This window comes from Watersipora subatra, chromosome 9 (assembly GCF_963576615.1).
Source record: "Watersipora subatra chromosome 9, tzWatSuba1.1, whole genome shotgun sequence".
Taxonomy (NCBI): domain Eukaryota; kingdom Metazoa; phylum Bryozoa; class Gymnolaemata; order Cheilostomatida; family Watersiporidae; genus Watersipora; species Watersipora subatra.
This window is the reverse complement of record NC_088716.1, coordinates 28,118,419-28,142,730: the sequence shown is the minus strand read 5'-3', so window position 1 is coordinate 28,142,730 and position 24,312 is coordinate 28,118,419. Positions and strand designations below refer to the sequence as shown.

The 24,312-nt window shown below is 34.0% G+C and overlaps 2 protein-coding genes and 1 long non-coding RNA gene across 4 annotated transcripts in view; 1 reads left to right on the top strand and 2 right to left on the bottom strand.

Annotated features, from left to right (window-relative positions):
* LOC137403627 (E3 ubiquitin-protein ligase NRDP1-like) overlaps positions 1 to 20,908 on the bottom strand; it is a 26,260-nt gene extending 5,352 nt beyond the window's left edge. Inside the window, exons 1-6 of the mRNA XM_068089604.1 lie at positions 20,796 to 20,908; positions 11,493 to 11,745; positions 10,206 to 10,385; positions 6,493 to 6,621; positions 6,040 to 6,170; positions 4,504 to 4,717 (exon numbers count right to left, since the gene is read on the bottom strand). Coding sequence (XP_067945705.1) covers positions 4,504 to 4,717; positions 6,040 to 6,170; positions 6,493 to 6,621; positions 10,206 to 10,385; positions 11,493 to 11,690 — 852 coding nt within the window. The 5' untranslated portion in view covers positions 11,691 to 11,745; positions 20,796 to 20,908. The remainder of the gene's footprint in view (positions 1 to 4,503; positions 4,718 to 6,039; positions 6,171 to 6,492; positions 6,622 to 10,205; positions 10,386 to 11,492; positions 11,746 to 20,795) is intronic.
* LOC137404072 (uncharacterized) lies at positions 8,896 to 10,172 on the bottom strand. The gene is made up of 2 exons (XM_068090228.1): positions 10,166 to 10,172; positions 8,896 to 9,473 (listed from the first exon to the last, which is right to left on the bottom strand). Exons 1-2 carry the CDS (start codon positions 10,170 to 10,172, stop codon positions 8,896 to 8,898), a joined length of 585 nt encoding a protein of 194 aa, XP_067946329.1.
* A 284-nt stretch (positions 20,909 to 21,192) lies between the features above and the next one.
* LOC137404144 (uncharacterized) overlaps positions 21,193 to 24,312 on the top strand; it is a 28,465-nt gene continuing 25,345 nt past the window's right edge. Inside the window, exons 1-3 of one of the 2 annotated variants that reach the window (XR_010979655.1) lie at positions 21,193 to 21,540; positions 22,302 to 22,413; positions 24,140 to 24,256. This is a non-coding gene — a long non-coding RNA (uncharacterized lncRNA). Of the gene's footprint in view, positions 21,541 to 21,841; positions 21,962 to 22,301; positions 22,414 to 24,139; positions 24,257 to 24,312 lie in introns of those variants that run through there. The other variant, XR_010979654.1, reaches the window with a different exon arrangement.

Below are 24,312 nucleotides of genomic sequence, written 5' to 3'. Positions count from 1 at the left end.
TTATACACCATATATACCTTATACACCATATATACCTTATACACCATATATACCTTATACACCATATATACCTTATACACCATATATACCTTATACACCATATATACCTTATACACCATATATACCTTATACACCATATATACCTTATACACCATATATACCTTATACACCATATATACCTTATACACCATATATACCTTATACACCATATATACCTTATACACCATATATACCTTATACACCATATATACCTTATACACCATATATACCTTATACACCATATATACCTTATACACCATATATACCTTATACACCATATATACCTTATACACCATATATACCTTATACACCATATATACCTTATACACCATATATACCTTATACACCATATATACCTTATACACCATATATACCTTATACACCATATATACCTTATACACATATATACCTTATACACCATATATACCTTATACACCATATATACCTTATACACCATATATACCTTATACACCATATATACCTTATACACCATATATACCTTATACACCATATATACCTTATACACCATATATACCTTATACACCATATATACCTTATACACCATATATACCTTATACACCATATATACCTTATACACCATATATACCTTATACACCATATATACCTTATACACCATATATACCTTATACACCATATATACCTTATACACCATATATACCTTATACACCATATATACCTTATACACCATATATACCTTATACACCATATATACCTTATACACCATATATACCTTATACACCATATATACCTTATACACCATATATACCTTATACACCATATATACCTTATACACCATATATACCTTATACACCATATATACCTTATACACCATATATACCTTATACACCATATATACCTTATACACCATATATACCTTATACACCATATATACCTTATACACCATATATACCTTATACACCATATATACCTTATACACCATATATACCTTATACACCATATATACCTTATACACCATATATACCTTATACACCATATATACCTTATACACCATATATACCTTATACACCATATATACCTTATACACCATATATACCTTATACACCATATATACCTTATACATCCATATATACCTTATACACATATATACCTTATACACCATATATACCTTATACACCATATATACCTTATACACCATATATACCTTATACACCATATATACCTTATACACCATATATACCTTATACACATATATACCTTATACACCATATATACCTTATACACCATATATACCTTATACACCATATATACCTTATACACCATATATACCTTATACACCATATATACCTTATACACCATATATACCTTATACACCATATATACCTTATACACCATATATACCTTATACACCATATATACCTTATACACCATATATACCTTATACACCATATATACCTTATACACCATATATACCTTATACACCATATATACCTTATACACCATATATACCTTATACACCATATATACCTTATACACCATTATACCTTATACACCATATATACCTTATACACCATATATACCTTATACATCATATATACCTTATACACCATATATACCTTATACACCATATATACCTTATACACCATATATACCTTATACACCATATATACCTTATACACCATATATACCTTATACACCATATATACCTTATACACCATATATACCTTATACACCATATATACCTTATACATCCATATATACCTTATACACCATATATACCTTATACACCATATATACCTTATACACCATATATACCTTATACACCATATATACCTTATACACCATATATACCTTATACACCATATATACCTTATACACCATATATACCTTATACATCATATATACCTTATACACCATATATACCTTATACATCATATATACCTTATACACCATATATACCTTATACATCATATATACCTTATACACCATATATACCTTATACACCATATATACCTTATACACCATATATACCTTATACACCATATATACCTTATACACCATATATACCTTATACACCATATATACCTTATACACCATATATACCTTATACACCATATATACCTTATACATCATATATACCTTATACATCATATATACCTTATACACATATATACCTTATACATCATATATACCTTATACACCATATATACCTTATACACCATATATACCTTATACACCATATATACCTTATACACCATATATACCTTATACACCATATATACCTTATACACCATATATACCTTATACACCATATATACCTTATACACCATATATACCTTATACACCATATATACCTTATACACCATATATACCTTATACACCATATATACCTTATACACCATATATACCTTATACACCATATATACCTTATACACCATATATACCTTATACACCATATATACCTTATACACCATATATACCTTATACACCATATATACCTTATACATCATATATACCTTATACACCATATATACCTTATACACCATATATACCTTATACACCATATATACCTTATACACCATATATACCTTATACATCATATATACCTTATACACCATATATACCTTATACACCATATATACCTTATACACCATATATACCTTATACACCATATATACCTTATACACCATATATACCTTATACACCATATATACCTTATACATCATATATACCTTATACACCATATATACCTTATACATCATATATACCTTATACATCATATATACCTTATACATCATATATACCTTATACACCATATATACCTTATACACCATATATACCTTATATACCTTATACACCTTATATACCTTATACATCATATATACCTTATACACCATATATACCTTATACACCATATATACCTTATACACCATATATACCTTATACACCATATATACCTTATACACCATATATACCTGATACACCATATATACCTTATACACCATATATACCTTATACACCATATATACCTTATACATCATATATACCTTATACACCATATATACCTTATACACCATATATACCTTATACACCATATATACCTTATACACCATATATACCTTATACATCATATATACCTTATACACCATATATACCTTATACACCATATATACCTTATACACCATATATACCTTATATACCTTATACACCATATATACCTTATACACCATATATACCTTATACACCATATATACCATATATACCTTATACACCATATATACCTTATATACCTTATACACCATATATACCTTATACACCATATATACCTTATACACCTTATATACCTTATACATCATATATACCTTATACACCATATATACCTTATACACCATATATACCTTATACACCATATATACCTTATACACCATATATACCTTATACATCATATATACCTTATACACCATATATACCTTATACATCATATATACCTTATACACCATATATACCTTATACACCATATATACCTTATACACCATATATACCTTATACACCATATATACCTTATACACCATATATACCTTATACACCATATATACCTTATACACCATATATACCTTATACACCATATATACCTTATACACCATATATACCTTATACACCATATATACCTTATACACCATATATACCTTATACACCATATATACCTTATACATCATATATACCTTATACACCATATATACCTTATACATCCTATATACCTTATACACCATATATACCTTATACACCATATATACCTTATACACCATATATACCTTATACACCATATATACCTTATACATCATATATACCTTATACACCATATATACCTTATACACCATATATACCTTATACACCATATATACCTTATACACCATATATACCTTATACACCATATATACCTTATACACCATATATACCTTATACACCATATATACCTTATACACCATATATACCTTATACACCATATATACCTTATACATCATATATACCTTATACACCATATATACCTTATACACCATATATACCTTATACACCATATATACCTTATACACCATATATACCTTATACACCATATATACCTTATACACCATATATACCTTATACACCATATATACCTTTATTACACAGTGCAGGTTACGGAGTTCTTATTTTATGGTTTTCTTGTCTTACGATGTGTTTACATCCTCTTGTTACGCATTTTTTTGGCATACGACATCAACAAAAATGACTCTCGAAATTCAAATTTGGTAGTTACTGTGTTGAATACGCTGACAGCACGAAGATGCTGATATGCCATTCGCCGAAATCCCAAAAATAAGCAAATGAAATGATGTCATAGAATGCTTGTAGCATATACATTATCCTATGTAACCATGGCTTACGGTTTATGGCAGAGACACCTGCAGTGAAGCATGTAAAACGGAAAAATACAGGAGTAATACCCACCTGCTTGCCGGGAATGCGTTTGGTAACATAGTTCTCATACTGCCTCCTGTGGAGTTGTCTCGTCTCGAGAGTTGAAAGGCCGGGTGGCCAGCGCCTTTCATGTGCATTCTCCATCAGCTCCTGTATGATGTGGTCAGGGCATCCGGAGTCTATCAACGCTCTTTTTATCACAGCTTGTAGGACAGCATCAGGGGTGGATATCATGCCACCCCACCTGCACACACCAAACAAAGCTTTACTACTAATTTTACAACAATGTAACTTTGATTATAGCTATAGCAAGACTTGCATCACAAGGACAGCGTGTTAGCAGCATACATTAGCAACTAATACAAGCACACATGTGGTCATATATCAGCAAAAATCTACTCCCCATGAGAAAAACTATGGAGGATGTTAACATCAGTGTTATAAATGTTATACAATAGAGTTTCCCAGGTTTTGAAACAGGAACTCATTCATCGACAAAATTGTAATATTTTTATTCTTATCATACAGAGTAGGCTTTTATCCATAGTTCAGATTGGTAACGTGTTGTAGACAAATTTAACAGCAGTCAAAAAGGTCTATTGACGATCAGCCTCTTTCTGTAACTCAAGTCGAACAAATCCCTTTGAGATCATCTGAGTCCGTCATACCGCGCGTTCACAGTTCGATATTAGATACTGCAATAGTCCTATTTACTTTCACAGCAATTCCTTGGTTAGTACGGTTTTGAAAAATGTGTGGCTTTGAAAAACGTGGTTTTAATTAGCGTGGCCAAAAACTTTGAGACCCTAGACGCTTGAGACCCTACTTAATATACATGGCCGTGGTTTGGACTATCATGCTTTTTTCATTTAACCCCGCATCAATTTTATCTCTCAATCACGCAGCAACAATCGGCGAAGCAAGATGTCTGCCTCACTTACGGTCTGCGCTACGCCATTTGATTTGTCTTTTGATTTTTTTAATTATGGAAGAAAAGAAACTAATGTAAAAGCATGACTTTAGAGACTAAACTAGATATAATCAAACTCTAATGTAAAAGCATGACTTTAGAGACTAAACTAGATATAATCAAACTCTGATGTCAAAGCATGACTTTAGAGACTAAACTAGATATAATCAAACTCTAAGGTAAAAGCATGACTTTAGAGACTAAACTAGATATAATCAAACTCTAATGTAAAAGCATGACTTTAGATACTCAACTAGATATAATCAAACGATTTAATGACAAAAAAACTAGGATTTAGCGAGGTAACAATTGAATAAGGCTGATGATTATCAAGAAGATCTACATCCTCTCCTATTGCAGGAACAAAATCGTAACAAAATTTGATCACAAAAAAGAAGCGCAATTGTTCGCCATGGAACCGACAAGCGAGTCGACTCCAGGAAATTATAAGAACGAAACAAAAATAATACAGTTCAATTATAGTTACATACATTTTTGATAAGAAATAAATGTTAAACCTACTTTGCTTCTTTTAGTTACATCTTACTTGCTTTAGCAAAAGGTTAAACAGCCATCAGATAGAATTACCAACATACCGGGTAACCCTGGCAGCTTGTAAAGTAGAAACCCAACGCAAGATCTCGTCATTCTCAACATCTGCATGAATCTCCCTAATCCTTGGATTGTTGTTCCTCATCGCCCGCATGAACTCCTTTAGCATGCGAATCTGTTGAAGGAAGGCAAAGGTGAGTGAGAGACCACAATGTGGGCATTTTAATATCACGCAGTCTACCATATAGAGCAGATGTTTTTCTTTTTTAAATGCACATTTGTAGCTGGCCCTTAAAACTGCCAGGTGGCCAGTTTTGAGGCCGTCGTGGTTGCACCTGTCGGCCATAGCAACTTTGCTGATTAGCAGGAATTGAAGCAGTATGTCATCATGAAACTCAAAGCCTGCTAGCCTAATCATCGATTAGCAATTACAGGAATACAAAACAGAAAAATAAGCCTGCTGAACAAATAAATTGACAGGATCCAAACAGACTTACTTCTCTCTCCTGCTCCTTAACTTGGTTTTTTAGATCAGTGACTTGTATTTGCACATTAGTCAGTTTGTTGTTACTGGCTTGCAAGGCCCCTCGCAGCTCCTTAACGCAGTTATGTGTTTCCATTTCATCCTGAAAAGATTTGCTTTTCGTTGTACGCAATTTCAATTTGACCAACACAAAGCAAGGCCGATGTTGGACTTTCACCTAACTTTTTAACAACCCAGGTAAAAAAACCAATAAAACCAATAGTGGTCAGCTGTATAACCCTTCCTGCAATAACATTTCTGATAAAAATTCATACCATCTAACGATTACTGTATTGTATTGATATGGAGTTGTTTTCTCATGAATCCTTTAACCATAATGATACAATTTGGCAAAGATTGCGCTCTAGTCTCCGCCCTTGTGTCAATCGATACAGCTTGTCCCTGTACTTTTGCTGTTCATTTATTTACCAGCAATAAAACTGCCACGCCATGGCGATTTCTGTAAACCATAGACACGGGATTACAAGAATACACGGTCTGTGTGAAGAATACTCAATAACTGTTCAGACCGAACAAAGGTTGTGTGAGTTCCCAGAAACAGCACTCACTGACAACGTTTTGCAGAATTCCAGCTGTTTTCATGCACCAAAAACGCTGATCTTCATAAGATAATTCATATGAGCTGCCGACAGCACACCATTTGAGCATCAATGAAATGGGTCATTTGCGTTTTCTCTTCTATATGACGTTTTGAGTATAAAATGAGTCCATTTACCAGTTATCTTTCCCTTATTTCATCCATTTTATCAAAAGCTTGATAACACACAACAGCTCTCTTGTAAACATGCCTGCAAAACCTCATTTTAGAAAATTAGAGCGGTATTTTAATACTTACTTACGATATTTTAATACTTACACCTGCCAAGTCTGCAACAAACGTAGAATAAAGAGAGAAGCCTCACTGGCATACCAGAAAAGATAATTTCAAGCAAGATCACGTCACTTGCTAGACTATCACTGGCTAGACTATCACTGGCTAGACTATCACTGGCTAGACTATCACTGGCTAGACTATCACTGGCTAGACTATCACTGGCTAGACTATCACTAGCTAGACTATCACTTGCTAGACTATCACTGGCTAGACTATCACTTGCTAGACTATCACTTGCTAGACTATCACTGGCTAGACTATCACTGGCTAGACTATCACTTGCTAGACTATCACTGGCTAGACTATCACTGGCTAGACTATCACTGGCTAGACTATCACTGGCTAGACTATCACTAGCTAGACTATCACTTGCTAACCCTGTGAAGCCATGGTCAACCTCTCTAGCTGTTTCTCTTCCATCCAGACATCACCTCTCTCTACCTCGCCTATCAACCCTTATCCATACCTTTTTCCCTTTACCAAATCCCAGACAGACCTTCACATAGCCCGCAGACTCTTATGCCTTAAATCATTCCCATCACGCAAACACCCCCATCCTTTTGCACTACCCCCTACCCACTTGTACACGGGTTACATTTCGTTAGCCTAACTAATTTAAAATATTTAACCGAGTTTGAAGCGCTACATTTTGTACTGATTTTCAATTGAAAATGCAAGGTACTGGCTATACACATAGAAATACGGGTAGTCGCTAAGTGCGTTGTTGCCCAATTTACTGAAGATGGCTTGTCTAGACATTATCTATTGATTCAGTAAAGACTGACAAGATGGCTAGTTGAAGTCGGTATGACAGAACGGACGCCTCAAAAGGGTCGTTTCACAAATTTTAAAGCGGCCAAATGACTGCATTGCGACAGTCAGTTGGCAGCAAAACATCAGTTTTTTTGACGATACCGTAACACCCTAATACGTTCGTTTTAGGATTGTGAGTGTTACAAGCACTCACAATCCTAAAGCATGGTAAATATAAAAAAGCCTCGTTAATATAAAAAATAAACCATGGATTATACAAATAATCCGTCTCTAATCAAGAAATAATTTTTCATTCAAAATTGTTTTGTCACAACAGCTATATGAATACCATTTGTGTTACTAATAGTTAAGTATTCATAATATTTACTTGAAAATTGAAAATGTTTTTTCTTTCAACTCAAGTTAGAAAATTAAGAGTGCACGAATTGTATACCATATTTATACTCGAATAAATCTGGTATGTTAATAAGAAGAAGCCTGGCCTGCATTGGTGGGAGACGTATGATAGAGACGGAAATCTTTTGTAACTGTATACATGTGAACAACCACCAATGTGAAGCAAATTCAACAGAAAGCTGTTCTAAATTACCGTACTGTATACGTCAGACAAATGATGAAGTTTTCACTCTCAGAGAAAGAACTGATTAGTGCAAACATGAATAATAAATCAAACATAACTGAATTTTCTATTGACATGATTATAGAAAGTTATGTTAAACCAGTCTGTAACAGGTCTAAACCTGTGTGTAATAGGTCAAAACCTATCTGTAATAGGTCTAAACCTGTGTGTAATAAGTCTAAACCTGTGTGTAATAGGTCTAAACCTGTGTGTAATAGGTCTAAACCTGTGCGTAATAGGTCTAAACCTGTGCGTAATAGGTCTAAACCTGTGCGTAATAGGTCTAAACCTGTGTGTAATAGGTCAAAACCTATCTGTAATAGGTCTAAACCTGTGTGTAATAAGTCTAAACCTGTGTGTAATAGGTCTAAACCTGTGCGTAATAGGTCTAAACCTGTGCGTAATAGGTCTAAACCTGTGCGTAATAGGTCTAAACCTGTGCGTAATAGGTCTAAACCTGTGCGTAATAGGTCTAAACCTGTGCGTAATAGGTCTAAACCTGTGCGTAATAGGTCTAAACCTGTGCGTAATAGGTCAACACCTGTGTGTAATAGGTCAAAACCTGTGTGTAATAGGTCAAAACCTGTCTGTAATAGGTCTAAATCTGTGTGTAATAGGTCTAAACCTGTGTGTAATAGGTCTAAACCTGTGTGTAATAGGTCTAAACCTGTGTGTAGTAGGTCAAAACCTTTAAATAAGTTATTGAGTGAACAAAAAAGATAGCTGTAGTTCGTTAAATGTCCAATTAATTTATTATTAACTTTCTGTGATTCAAAATACAAGAGCTAAAAACTGACCCGATTGATAATTTTTGTTGCCCTGGATTCTTTTAACACAGAAAATACTAATAAAATATATATCTAATTATGTTAGCATCTAGAAATAGAAAACTTAATTTTTAAAGCTAGTAAATAGAACTAGCTCATGACTCGCTAAAATAATTCTCATGAGACTTAATGCGAACCGCGACACGCATTACTAATATCCTGAGCAAAACAAGAAAGTTGTTATCCGAATTTATGAATTTGCCAGAGCTGGATGTCTTTAGATATTTCTACCTGTGCAAAAAAACTTGCAGTTTGGTGCATTTGTGAGAAGGTAAACTTACTAGATGATCGATAATAGTGAGGAGAAAGTATATCAAGCTGAAGGAAAGCTGAAGGGAAGATTGAACGAGGTACTAAACCTCCATATTTGTGCCAGAACCACAATTGGCAGATTTCTAGTAAACTGTGTTAACTGACTGGTAGGTAACCAAACTACACGTATGCCTTAGCTGTGGAAACAACTGCATTAACAAACTTCAAATATCTACCAAAGCAACAATCTACTTTTAACGTAACTATTCCAAGGTAAAACCTATCATTACGTGTGCCAAGCAACCGGTTATTATAGTTACCTTAGGCACAGTTAGTCCACAGCCAGCCTCACAGGATATTGGTTTTTTAGGATTGAATTCGCAGTCGTTAAGGTGAGAGGTGAGACTGTCTAGTTTGACTATTGCTGAGCACCCCTGACTGGCATTTTCACATCTTATAGAGAGTCGTGCGAGCAGGTTTCTTAATATCCTTGGCACAGGCTGAAATAAGATTGAAGATAAGAAACTAGCATACAGATCAAACACCAACTAGCTTATTGTCAAAAGCAGGCAGCCGCTGGTCTAAAAGCAATCATGTGCTTTTGCTTGTATAACACGTATAAAAAGCTCTTGGATCCCAAGTAAACAATATAATAATCTACCTATTTCAGCAATATGTACAATCAAGAGAATTCACTATAAGGCATTGGCTATTTACAGCCTCTTTTGCTATTGAAATTGACCAGCGAAATTCAAGGATTTGAGGGAGAAAGATGTGAGGGAGTGAGTAGGAGAAACGTTTCTAGAGGTTAAAATTTTTCCACATGACGATAAGTTTCCTTGAAGGTCCTGTAGGGTCATGTTCAAGTTGAGCAATGTGGAAACATTATGTTATGAATTCATCGTTTCAAAAAGAATCAACATATAACTTTTTTCTATACGCCATTAAGTGACTGATAGAGATTGATGTTTTTTGAGCTGAGACTAATATGCAACATACTTAATTGTGTGCACGTTGAATTACCTTGCAATCAGTATGTTAATGGGTATTCATAAGTTACGGATTAACACCGATGTTAAAAAGATAAAGAATTTTATGCCAGAAGTTATAGCGGCGCACTCCTGTCTCGCTTAGTGGCATACTTTCAAAATAGGAACTACCAAAATGTGAAAAATGTTTAAAATGGAATAGATTGCACCACGTGTTCTTACGCGTAATTCGCAAGTGCCGCTTCCATTTTTCGCAAGCATGAAACACTCGATGAAAATTTGCATGTGACAAAAGTTGTATGACTCGCAGGTCTTTGCCATTTTGCTGATGACCCAAACCTGCGGACTAACCTCGTCATAAAAGCGTAGTGACCAGGCCCTAGCAGTGACGTACGTACATTTTAAGCAGTTACGAGAAAACTGATGCTTCAAATGACCTGAAATTTGGCGGTTCTACATAAGAGTCTCTCATCAACAACTTGAAGTTAACAAATGTTTTTACCTGAACATGGCCCAACATAACCTCGAATTTAAAACCCCGTCCCATCCTAGATCAGAATAATGACAGCATTATAACACACCAGTTCAAATATCAATAACGACATGGTATTTGCCTACCTTTAGGTCACCAGGACTGATGGCTGCCCTATCAACCGGACACGTAGGCTGTCGTGTTAGCCATTCGTTAATACAGACAGCACAAAAAGCGTGCTCGCACTGGGGAGCCTGCAATGGGTCCTCGAGCACACAACTGCATATAGAACACATCAGCTCTTCATCGACCTCTCCTTGGAATCTGTTTACGTCGAACCCCATGTTGGCCACTCGCCACAACAAAGGGTTTGCCACAGCAACTCCTCACGAGTTAGACCTACAGAGATGAAGAAAAGTCACTGAGATGTTGCGTTTAATGTGATGAACAGACCCAGATTGTAATATTTTCTGGATTCTGAAGCAGAGTGAAGGCAACATAACTGGGGCTGTGACACACGAGTACTAGTGCCAGCCTAGCAACGAATGCTTTGCAAAACACACCATAAAAGTCACACACAAGCATAATCATTCGCTTGTGAAATTGAAAATTTTTTTTATCATGACATTTGTAATATAAATTCTACTTTACCCGCATTGATTTTTAATAACTATATTTTTCAATTAATTTTTTATACAGAAAGGGATTAAACTAATCTAGAGCGATTGCAGTTTTATTATGATGTGAACTATTTCCCTTCGGCCTGTTTTAGGTTTTGTTTTGGAACATACTTTGCAACAAACAAACAGCAAACAAAAAGAATCAAGCACTCCTTATAAAATGTGACAAGTTATCAAATGAACATGGCGATTTATTGTCTTTCTCTAATTTAATTGAACAGTAGACTATGACGGTTTGCTGACAGACTGCTGACCAAAACGGACATTACGGGATTGTTAACAAAAATCTGTTAAAGATGTAGTTGCGTCAAAAATGAAATTAGGACCCATAAAAGGCTAAAACATCAGCTACAATTTGATGCCATTTTTGTCTTTGTAGACCAACCCTGTCCAGAGATATATGCGTCTGAATGAGGCCCTCTTTTAAAAAGCTCACGTTCCAGCGGGTGGCAATTTCGTGACGTCACAAGCTTGTTATCTGAAACGAAACCACAAGCGATAAATATGAGGTCGATTCGTTAGCCAATCATGCGTGCGAAATTTTTATATAGGCCGTAATAAATGTTCTCACTCGTAAAACGCGTTGTCTGTGATCTCGAAGATTCTATTAATTAGATCTCGTTACTCGTTACTGATTCAACGCGTTTCAACAATTACTAAGTTATACATAGTTTTAAAATGGCTTCAAGTTCGAGCGACCGCTACTCAGAGTTATCTGAGCAACTTTTAGTAAAAGATTAGAGTAGACAGCCTATGGCCAAAGCTGACAGGCGTCAGCAGCGTTTTGCTGCAGAAGAAGACAGAATGGAGGTAAATTAACTTAGAGTCTTCTATACTTTAGTAAATGTAATATTTCTTATAGTCATAAATACATATACTAATTAATAAAATGATAATTCTTTGCTATCTCCAATCATCGTTTCATAGCTTATCTGCCGTTTTACCTAGCTATAATATTTTTTTCGAATTTTCTTTGGTAAATTAGAGTCATGATTACAAAAAATTTTCACTCGTAGCAAGTGGGTAAAATCGATTGATCATTGCAAATCTTTAATTTCCAGAACCAAAGCTTCGAATCGTTGGCTTGGCGTACTTGTGCCTTTATTAAATGTTTATTCGTTTTTAAAATTACACTCGCAATCTATTTAACTCCCAATTTGGAAGCTGTCAATAGATACGCTTTAGAATGACATATCTATGAATGACATATTTATTGCATCTACTTTGTTTACATTTACTTGTTTTACTGATTACAGAATGTTTATGTCGTCCCACCAGCCGAAGAAGCTTTGTCAGTGTGGAAACTGCTATAAAGGAGAAAGCAAGACTTGAATGCGTGCTGGATGATGTTTTGTTTGAGTTGGTTGCAGTAGATGAATTTGTCTTATTGTATCAGCTAATACTATTCTATGTGAGTGGCCACGACTTGATGAATATTTTTAATAAAAGCTTTATGCCAAGATGAAAATATTTTTGCTTGTAAAAATTATGTAATAAAATAATATTGTTGAAGATAATGCAAAACATGATTTGCAGAATATTGTAGTGAATCGGATATGGTATATGGGTGTCCGCAGAACTGGAGAATGTGAGTTCAAATCCAGTTTGCAGCAGACTTCTCATCCTTGAAACTCTATCCCTGTCTATATTCTTTTCAAAGAGGTGGCTTGCTAGTAGTAAGAAACTAGTACGTAGGCAATAGGTAATAGGCGACATAATGTGGGCGGGGCTTATGGGAGGCTGTATATCGTTTATATGGGTAGCTGCAGAATTGTGCTGATACAAAGACCGCGTTCTACATAAAGTGACTAGACAGAATTACCGTAGACCGGTAGAATTGGTAGTCGGTACCCAAATGTTTACACAACATTTGGAGAAAGTGAGTAGAACAAACTTTCAATTTTCGTTATTTGAGGCCTTTTAAACATTCATAATAATGCATCTGTAGCAGGATTTAAAATTTTATTCTAGCCAACACGAGCAAATACAAAATAAGATGTATGCCAATAGAGCCGCGTAAGACTAGACTTTTATCGCAAATAGCCGATGTGAATACGAGAGATAGAGAGAGGTTGCCAAACGCGTGACATCATTTTTGGTGAGGCTGGGCACGTTTTTGTGGCCTGAGCGTTTTTACGGTGATCAGATTTTTTCGGTTTTAATCTTCAAATATCTTGGCAATGCGATCGCGTAACACAACAAACAACATATCAACTGATAGAGAAAAAAAAATGCTTTCTTTTAAGATCAACTTAAATTTTGACGCAACTACATCTTTAAGGCTGGTTCACACTATATCGCCGACTCATGGTATGTAAGCGTTAATCCCACAAACAGATCAGTGATTGTTTGTGATGACATTGTTCATACTATCATAAACCCATCCAAGTTTATTTCGACCAATAGTCCGTGACAAAGTGTTCTCATTATACGATGTGGTCTCTGAAACGATGAAATACCAGTTCCGCAGCGATTACAGTAGACGCTCTTATAAGGTATACCTCTTATAACGTAAATTCCAGATAACATATAGATTTGAATGGTAACATCTCTCGCCGCACTGGTGAGAAAAAAATGTATGTATAGCATTATATATATTACATACAACTTCCATGACATTCTAGTTCATAGTGATAGATCGTCAGATGTATCGACAAAACAGAGAATAGGTCAATTGCTAACAAATACATAAAGGCGATCGATTGGTGAAGGTGTTACAGCCTTATCAATCTGAATGTTACGAGTTGGTAATACTACCAAAAATTATCTTTAATCCTAACCTTGACCCCTTAGATACAGATAGATGACGAACAGGTAGACACCGCTTTTTATAGTAAAATACAATTTTTTTGTTTTATTGTAGACGTATAAAATATTTTTTACTAGTTTCACTTTCCAAAATGGACTTTGCTGTCTAGAAAAAATGAACAAATCGTTATGGATAGACGTCGAATATGTGCGCTCCCCATCAACTTGTTGTAAATTTGGCTGCAAGTATTGTCTACAAAACTAGCGAAATTTATGAGAAAAAGAAGACAAGTGGTCGATGCAAACCAATAATACTGCAATTACAGTACAGCCCACAAATTAAAAGCCAAGTCCAGTTATGTTTTTGTATGGCCGAAAGAGTGAGTTTGGAAGTTTACAAAATCTTGAAGTGGATTAGGCAATTTTAATGTATTTTACTGTTAGTATAACATAAAATACTTATAACATAAACGCTCTTTTAGAACGGATTATTTACATTGTAGGAGCATCAACTGTATCATGAAGGAAAATATAGATTGGCAATCCGCTACAGCCAATCACCATTACCGAAGTGGTGTACATTGTACAGACAGCTGCGGATGCTCAACGAAATATCAGGTAAGTCTGACAGCTGTAATTTTTCCTGCCACATCAGCGTTACTTCAGCGATGTCATCGTTTTAACCGCGATCAAGTTTTGGTGATTTTAATCTTGAAACATTTTGACATTCAGATCACTTCAAACATCAAAAACAATCGCAAATGATATAAAAAACTGATATTATCCAATAAAATCTGCTCACATTTTGTGTATGCTCATCTTTAATACAGTCTATACTAATCTGTTCATTTTCATACACCCTCAGGTATTGTTCGCTTACAACCCCTGAAATCTGAAAAAAGGGATAACAACCTTAATAAAAGATATAAGGATAAACGCAATAATTTTTGACAGATATGTAGAGTATATAACTAACATTGATATGTCTATGCCTGAACTTTTACAAATGTGACTGAAATGTAGATATTAATCAAGAGGGTGGACATCACTACATACTCATGTAACACTACGAAATAGCTATGCTCATGAACTTCACTAAATTTCGTATGATTATTTCAACAGCGCAGCAGCTAAATATGAGATAGAAAAAATCCTTCCACAATAACAAAGGCAACTTTCAGAACCTGTAAAAACATATATCTGTTAAATCGTTGAAGCCCTTTTCCATCTACTAGCTTTTCATCTACTAGAGATAAAATCGTAGCGACGACCGTGTTAAACAGATTAGCTGACAACAATGCAACCTTGAATTCTGTTTAGTGCAACACAGTGATTTAATGTTACACTAGGTCCATATTAATGTTTGGACTGCTCATCTTCTAAATCGCCAATACTTTTTTATAAGCTTGGTAAAGCGACAATAAACCTCTTTTTTATTGATCATATATGTTCCATTTCTTACATGAAATTTAGTTTTTTTTTACATATTTTTATATAATGCACTTGCTTTAATGTGGTATGTAATTACCTCAAGTAATTATCATTTAGTTTTTTTGGGTATTAAGAAAGAATTGAGCTAGGTGCAATGTACTTGTTTTTATAAGAACTTGCCCAAGTAAATATCCTAACAAAACAGCTTGGCTTGATGAAGTTTGACTGTAGCTGAATTTTCAGTACTACCATTCATGAAGTGAAATCACAGAAAAGAATGTAGGACCCAATGATTGCTGACTCATTCATTAAATTATTAACTTGTGTACTTCTGATCACATATTCCAGCTCCCCACACTTCCACCCATCATATCTCAAATTCTTCGAACATATTATCGCCTTATCTTAAACTTGTTCGTTTCTGCATTTGTGTCACACGTGATAAAATACTGTGTAAACTATGTCCAAAATATTTGTATTTATCGTTCTACACGAGATAAACATCGTTTTCTATTCTGTGATCCTAACATACTACATCCACTATCGTATGTTTCAGTTTATGAACTTTTTGTTACTACAATTCACTATCCCGGCCTCTCCGCGATAATATTAGGTTACCAACTTTAAAACACTTTTGTTCACCTCATTCAATAACTCCAAATTTCTGTCTTCTCAATTTTGTTTTTGGCTTGTAATAAAAAACCTAATTTTTGTTGATGATTTACTAGTGACAACAAAAAGTTATACATACATTCATGAACAGCTTTAGTACGATGTTGAAGTGCAATAGATGAGTGATAACCTAGACTAGTAGGAGGTATTAAGTGGTACCAAGTTAAAACTCTTAGTTCTGTGTCAGACTATCCTGCTCGGATATTGAACAAAAGGTATTTGATGATATAGATTTGAGCGTGCAAATTTATTCAGATAGTTGCAGCGCCACATAGATTTCCAATAACTGCAAGCTCATCAGCCGAAGGTGAGCACTCCAATAAATTTAGTTCTGACAGAAAATCGAACAGTTGTAGCCGTTAAACACAAGCTGCATATTATTAGTACAATATATAGGTCATACAAAATATATAGGTCATCTCAATAGGAAGGAGAAATTGAATGAAAATCTGATGAACCCAGGTGAGCAAATATGCGAAGGTCTGCATCACTCAACAAAATTCAACATAAAAACAACTGACAACATAATTCTAAGTTTTGCGTGAATTGAGCGATAAAATATAATCAAAGTACTATGCTACAGCCTGCAAGGAGCAAATTGACAGTACAGCGTCGACAACTTGAAAATTACTTGAACTGAAGAAATTTAGTTAGAGGAGCTACCAAAAAACATTTGCTTTTATAAATGAACATACAACTACTGGCACTCTAAAAAGCAAAACTTCCTCTGCCAATTCGCGATGAATGTGATGATTTGGCAAAAACTGATTAAGATACGATGTACAGTAAGAAAAACAATTGTAAGTTGATAACAATTGTAAGGCAGCTGAAGCTGGCTTGACAGTACGTGATGAAGTCTGATTGATACGACAGCAAACTATATAAATATACACAACTAAACTTTCTATAACTGAAATTCGGACCAAGTCTAAACTAACTTACTTTACATTTTAGTGAGCCCTCGCCGTAAGATTTTAATTTATTCCAGTGTTGGCATTGTAAGGTGAAAATTTTAGTAACCATATAATATGCTAACCTTAGTGACTTGTTACCAACAGTAACTTTAGTGTATTTAGCGGTTATGATCCGCAATAAAATGTAATATTACAATGTACTAGGTGCAGTATGTACCATAAGGAGTTCTTACTTTTGACGAAGACGAATAAAATGAATGCCGAGTTAACCTTATATGAATTTACTCTTAGCTAATTAAAGAATAGAGAAAGCATAATATTTTTATGCTTTATTATTTATCTTGAGGTGTTGACTGATGTTCTAAAAAAAGAATCAAGGAGATTGACCAACCAGAAGCTGAGATATAGCCAGCCAAACACAGGTCTACCAAAAAAAATAAGTGTTTTGGTAATCATCAATATATGACGTATGAAATCGACTTGTGTGCCGTTGGTCAATTAAGCCAACTAATGCGCTCTCCTATAACAATCACGGCGTTTTAATTGGTTTAATCCCTGAAAGTATAGAACAATCAAATTGGGCCTAACAATCATTGCTCTGAGAATTCCGAACCAGTCCCTCTGACGTGTAGATTAGTTGTAGAATAAAATAATTACACGCATCTATTATTTTGCAACATTCTGCTATCACTTTCTACAAATTATATTAGTTACATCATTTATTCTATACGCAGTTATATTATTATTTTGTATAATATGCATTATGATTATTATATTAATCATAAAAAATAATCATAAATAAGATAAAAGATCAATAGAAAAATCAAATCAAATGTTATCGTTTTCTTTTCTTACAGCAAGAGCAGCACGGTCAAGTTATTCTTTTTAAGATTATGGCTGTAGTGAACTTACAGTCTGTTAATAGTGACGATAATCATGAAAATCAACTAAATGCTGCAGTAGATACACAATAGAAAAATGATGAATGAACAAAAATTCACATTCTCATATCTTATTCTAAATGAACTGCAACCGCGGATGTCGCATATAGACTATACACGCGCCGTTCGTTGAACAGAGGATCTTCGGAGCATATCCGTGGAGATCGAGTTAAAATTTGAAGCACAATGGTCAAAATCTGTTCTTATGTTTTAAAAATTCACGGCGAGGGGTTGTGGGCAAATGCCTTTACCACAGAATGTTTGCTTGATTTTCCTGAGAAACCAGAGCTAGTCTGTAAATTATTTACTATCGCGAGAAGCGTTTCACATCTCGTAGCCAAAACAATCGTTATACGTAACGGCGGTAAGGGTGCACAACTCCGGCACACGAACATTAAGTCGATTTTATACGTCACAGTTTTCGGGATTTTTGAAGGGTTTTCCTCTGATTCTTTATTAGGTAGACCTGTGTTTGGCTGGCTATATCTCAGCTTCTAGTGGGTCAATCTCCTTGATTCATTTTTTAAAACATCAGTCAACACCTCAAGTTAACTAATAAAGCATAATATTATTATGCTTTCTCTACTCTTTAAACACATACTTGAAGCTAATTTTTAGTACGTGCTTTCAACTATTTTACTGAACTTCAATTTTTTCATCGCTAAAATTTCATCACCTATCTGTTTCCGGTTTCATTTTCACAATAACTAATAATTAATAAAGCCAAACTGAGCGAGATCGAGCATTGTATCTTTTTCATTCATTGTTAGGGCGATCTGAGCGAAAAGCATATCGGCATATTTGTTATTAAACCGTAATCAGCGCACCAACTACCAAATTTGAATTTCAAGAAAATTTTTTGTTGATATAATATGGCAAAAAATATTTCGTAGAGAGAGGACAAAAAATCATCATGTTTCACATCATAGGACAGAAAATTAAACAATCTGGGTCATCGTAACTCGATGTTCTACATCGTAACACCACACCCAAAGTAATTTTGTAGATATTTGTTCAAACTCTACACTGCATATTGGACAGTTCATATGCTGAGATGATTGCACCTGCTAGATTTTCAATCTGCTATGAAGTTTAGAAATTCAGATGTATTATGTGAAAACAAATGAAATTATGAGGTTACCTTAAATATAATCCAGTGTTGAGGACTCATTGTTGTGCTTGTCATTCTAGATGATGACAAGCACAACAATGAAAAAACTGTAAACTGGTAAAATTAAACCAAGTATGAAGCGGCAAAAGTAGACAAATGCAACCACAAAGATACGAATGTAACATACAATGCACGAGTTATAGACCTGACAAATAAACCTTATTTTGAAGCGCTACAAGTCAAATGTATTAATATTTTTAGCAATAGGAATCATACTCTGCTTGATTGCATTAAAAGCCTGACAGCAAATTTGTCAAAAAGTGTAATTTTGGCAGCATGATAGACGGCATACTGGAGTGATTGCTGCAATAATACGAATGTAATAGACTATTCACAAGACTAGAAAAATTAACATTATTTTGAGTAGCAATTAAAAAAAATGAAGTGTTGTTATGGAAAAAATCACATCCTCCCGATTATGAAGAACGTCTGTCATATAGTTATTACGAAATTATGCTATTTTGGTGCGATAGCTGCTAGCAACGCCTGGTCTAAACTTAAGTTACAACATAAGTTACAAACATGGAATATTTTACTCGTCATATTTTCAACGGATTATTTGAAAGTTTATGTGCTGAAGTCAAGTGTGTCAATTACCACGCAGCTCTGAGCGGTGTTTATACTTTCTATTATCTTTAAAATGAGCCATATGTTGTGTGTGAAAGCTCTGACTGGTTTTGAGCTCTATTTTAACATACCATTTTTCTATATAAACCTAAAACCTGTTAAAACATAATAGCTATAAATAAATGTACGCGCGAGATCATTTGTTCTGTACGAATAAACACTATATTATATTCTCAAACGCTATTTTGTGTAATGTTAAATAATATAACACAAAACAAAAATCAAATTAAATTGATATTACAATGACACATAAGACTATACTAACCAATTAAGGCTATAGTATTAATTGAAAAATTGAATACTGGCAAACATATTGTTTTAGAATACGATGACAAGTTTAAAAATGTCGATGCGATGTAAAATAGTAACTAGGACCGCAGCCAGTGAAGTAGACTAGCAAAATTGAAAACGCTTTCGTTAAAGACTGATTGAACGACTATCCGATCATGAGTACATAAAAGTTAGGCTCTCCAATTTATATTGTATAATTCTATGGAAAGCCGCCACGAGACGTCGACTTCTAATACGGTGTTCTAATACGCTAACACTATATACGTATATACAATGTACATGTACTCGTATTTTGGAGTTATAATCTTGTTATGATCACATGACCGAGATTATTCACCTCCGATCTCAGAGTTTTATCGTCTGCGCTGAGATGAAGAACTATGAAATAAATTTATATACTAAATTTATACCTAAAACTTATATCTGAACCTATCTATTGTTATTAATAACTAAATACTATATTAAGGTCTCAGATCTTTAGTCCGACCAACGTGTGCAAACCGATACGTGTATTTTGTTTTACTGCAAACTGATAGCTTCCCCGACCCCTCGAATTCCGCTAAAAATGGCTACGATCGCTCATAGCTCTGCAGTACGTGGAAACTTGTCTTTAAACTTGAACGTTTATGCTAAAGCTGGTTGAGTTTTCAAAATTAAAACTGAAATAAGCAAGTCAGTTAACTTCATGAACAAGATTTCCGTTGTGTAAAAATCATAAGGTTTGTTTCAATTTCGTGTACATTACCAAAGTATTGAGTAACAAATGAAACAGTCCTTTTTAATGATTTAGACTTAATTATTTATACAATTTGAATGCTGAACTACACATCAACAGAGTTGTGCCTGAACCAGTAGTAATTACCATGCTGCCAGTAGTAATTACCATGCTACCATAATGTTATTACTTTATATAAGCAATGATATACAGCCCCCATTTGGGCTGTATATCATTGATATAAGTAATTACCACTGCTCAAATATTTGATGCAAATCCTATTTGTAGTGATTGAACTTGGTGGTGTGCATTTTAATTGGTTTAGACAACTGCGAGAGTGAATTGAGAATTGTTCAGAAAGACAAATAAAGTTTGATGATTTGATGTCAAACTTGGCATTCATATCTACTAAACCCTTTCGTCAGGTAAAAGTCTCACAGAAATATCAGAAAGTTGTGTAATTTTTTGTTGACAGTTCAATAAAGTTGGTATTATATGAACATACACGACTTGGGCTGATAATTACTAAATGGGTTTGGATGTGATGCTTTCTATTGAAGTAAGTTACTTTGTTTGGAGCTTTTCACAAACCTTTGTTCAGACATAGTCCTATAATTACCCTTCGTCGCCCCACTGTAGCACTTTCCCATAAGTTCAGTTTGGACTGTGGTTGCAGCAGTCCAAACTTTGCATGTGTATACTCGTAATACTTGTTAAATTATGCTACTATAAGCTTCTACAGATTACTTCCACCTTGCTCAACAGGAAGGAAAGATTAATCAAATTATTCTAACAGTGGAGTATCAGCAGGTTAAGTGAAGTTGGACCCCAAGTGATAGGAAAAATTGTAGAGCAATGAAAGTTTGTCACCGCTTGAGTAAGTTGCATTTTTCCAACCATTACAATCCTGTGTCATTATATATGCTTTATTTTTTATCCCTCAGTAGTATCAACCGCTGTATTAAATCTAGTAGCACTAGTGTTATTTGTATTAGAGTTGCTATTATGAGGCACTTTTCTTGCATTCACAACAACAGCACAAATGGATATAGCATTATCATTGTACGAGCTACCATAACCATGACTTTTATTTACATGTTTGTACCTATTCAGAGTTTTTTCGAGTTAAAATCACTACTATTATTTTAATTATTAAGGATCAAATAAAAGGTTTATTCCTGGTTTTTCCATTTTACATTTTTGCAATATAATCGCGATTTTACATTAGTTTGGCTTGAAACAAAAAGAAATTCCCTTCAGGTGATCGTTTTACATCGTAATTTATAGATAAATATCTTAATGACAATACTTTAAAATTAACAGCACTCATATGCTTTTTTATTGTTACTAGGCAATGACTTTACAAACTTTTACCGAAACCAATGCTTATGTCGTTTTTCAACAAAATCGATAAACAACGTTTGTGGTTGCAAAAGGTTTAATTATACTAGCCCACCATGTTATCGTCATATAATTGATGCTGTCACCAATGTGACCTTTACATCGTTATTGTTCATTTCATTAATGTCCTCAATCTAGTTTTGGCAACTTAACGACATAACTGCAGCAGTCTATGCATTTATGAAACCTGTGAGTCTAAAAACTATATCAATCAGAAGTGATTTCTTTGTGAAATGATATATAACCATGTACTATCTTTGAGCATGAACTGTTGTTCACGAATGCAAGCTGTTGCTGTTATGATACAAATTTAACAATTAGTGAGATAAAATAACTTAATACCACCCGCTACTATCATAATATGTTCTTTTGTCAGAAAATTTGTAGAATTTTTTCAAACAGGGTATCTTAAGATAAAATCATAAAGTCATGGGGTAAAATTCGTTGCAAAAGCAAGTCTTAGTGAAAATCTTGCATTACTATTTAACCTAATATTTCATAAACATGCAGTTAATTCTATTGTGTATAACTGTGTCGATTAATTAATATAGTTAATATAATAATTAATATATTATATTAACTATATTAATATAGTTATTAATATAGTTATTAATATAGTTATGATATAGATTATAGTTATGTCTATTGTGTCGATTAATATTAGCAATGTGATATTGCGATTGAAATATGTGATATTGTGATTGAAATATGTGATATTGCGATTGAAATATGTGATATTGCGATTGAAATATGTGATATTGCGATTGAAATATGTGATATTGCGATTGAAATAGCTCAAAAATCAGCAAAGACTGATATTACTTAAATATTGGTTTGTTTGTATCATTTATTTAGATATAATAACAAAAGCAACAAATGCAAAATCTCCCAACTTTTTATGCTGTAGAACTATTAACACTGCTGATTTTTCAATTGATCGGTAAAGGTGTTTGTATGGAATATGACATGGGTAGCAGTAAGAATTTATTGTTGGCACTATTTGAATAACCATTAAGTGTATAGCAAACCAAGTGAAGCTAATGCGAAATTGGCTTCAACCTAAATTGAAATATGAAGAAATTATTACAGCATCGTTTGCAAAAATTCTCACTGTCACTATCAGACAGGAGACCACACGTCATTCACTCACTTTATTATTTGTGTTATAAGTTGCTAGTAGAGGCTGACTACATGGTTTGTAGAATGACAGGCTTCTCTTTCTACAAACTAATTACAAACATGATGTATGGAGAGGAGTCAGGTGATGCTAATCTCGGATTGTCTGAACTCTACCAATCTTCATGAGCTCCTGTTTACTGGTCGGTTTAACTTCATTGCTGTCTGTCTAATGTCATATAAGTGCTTGCTATCTCTG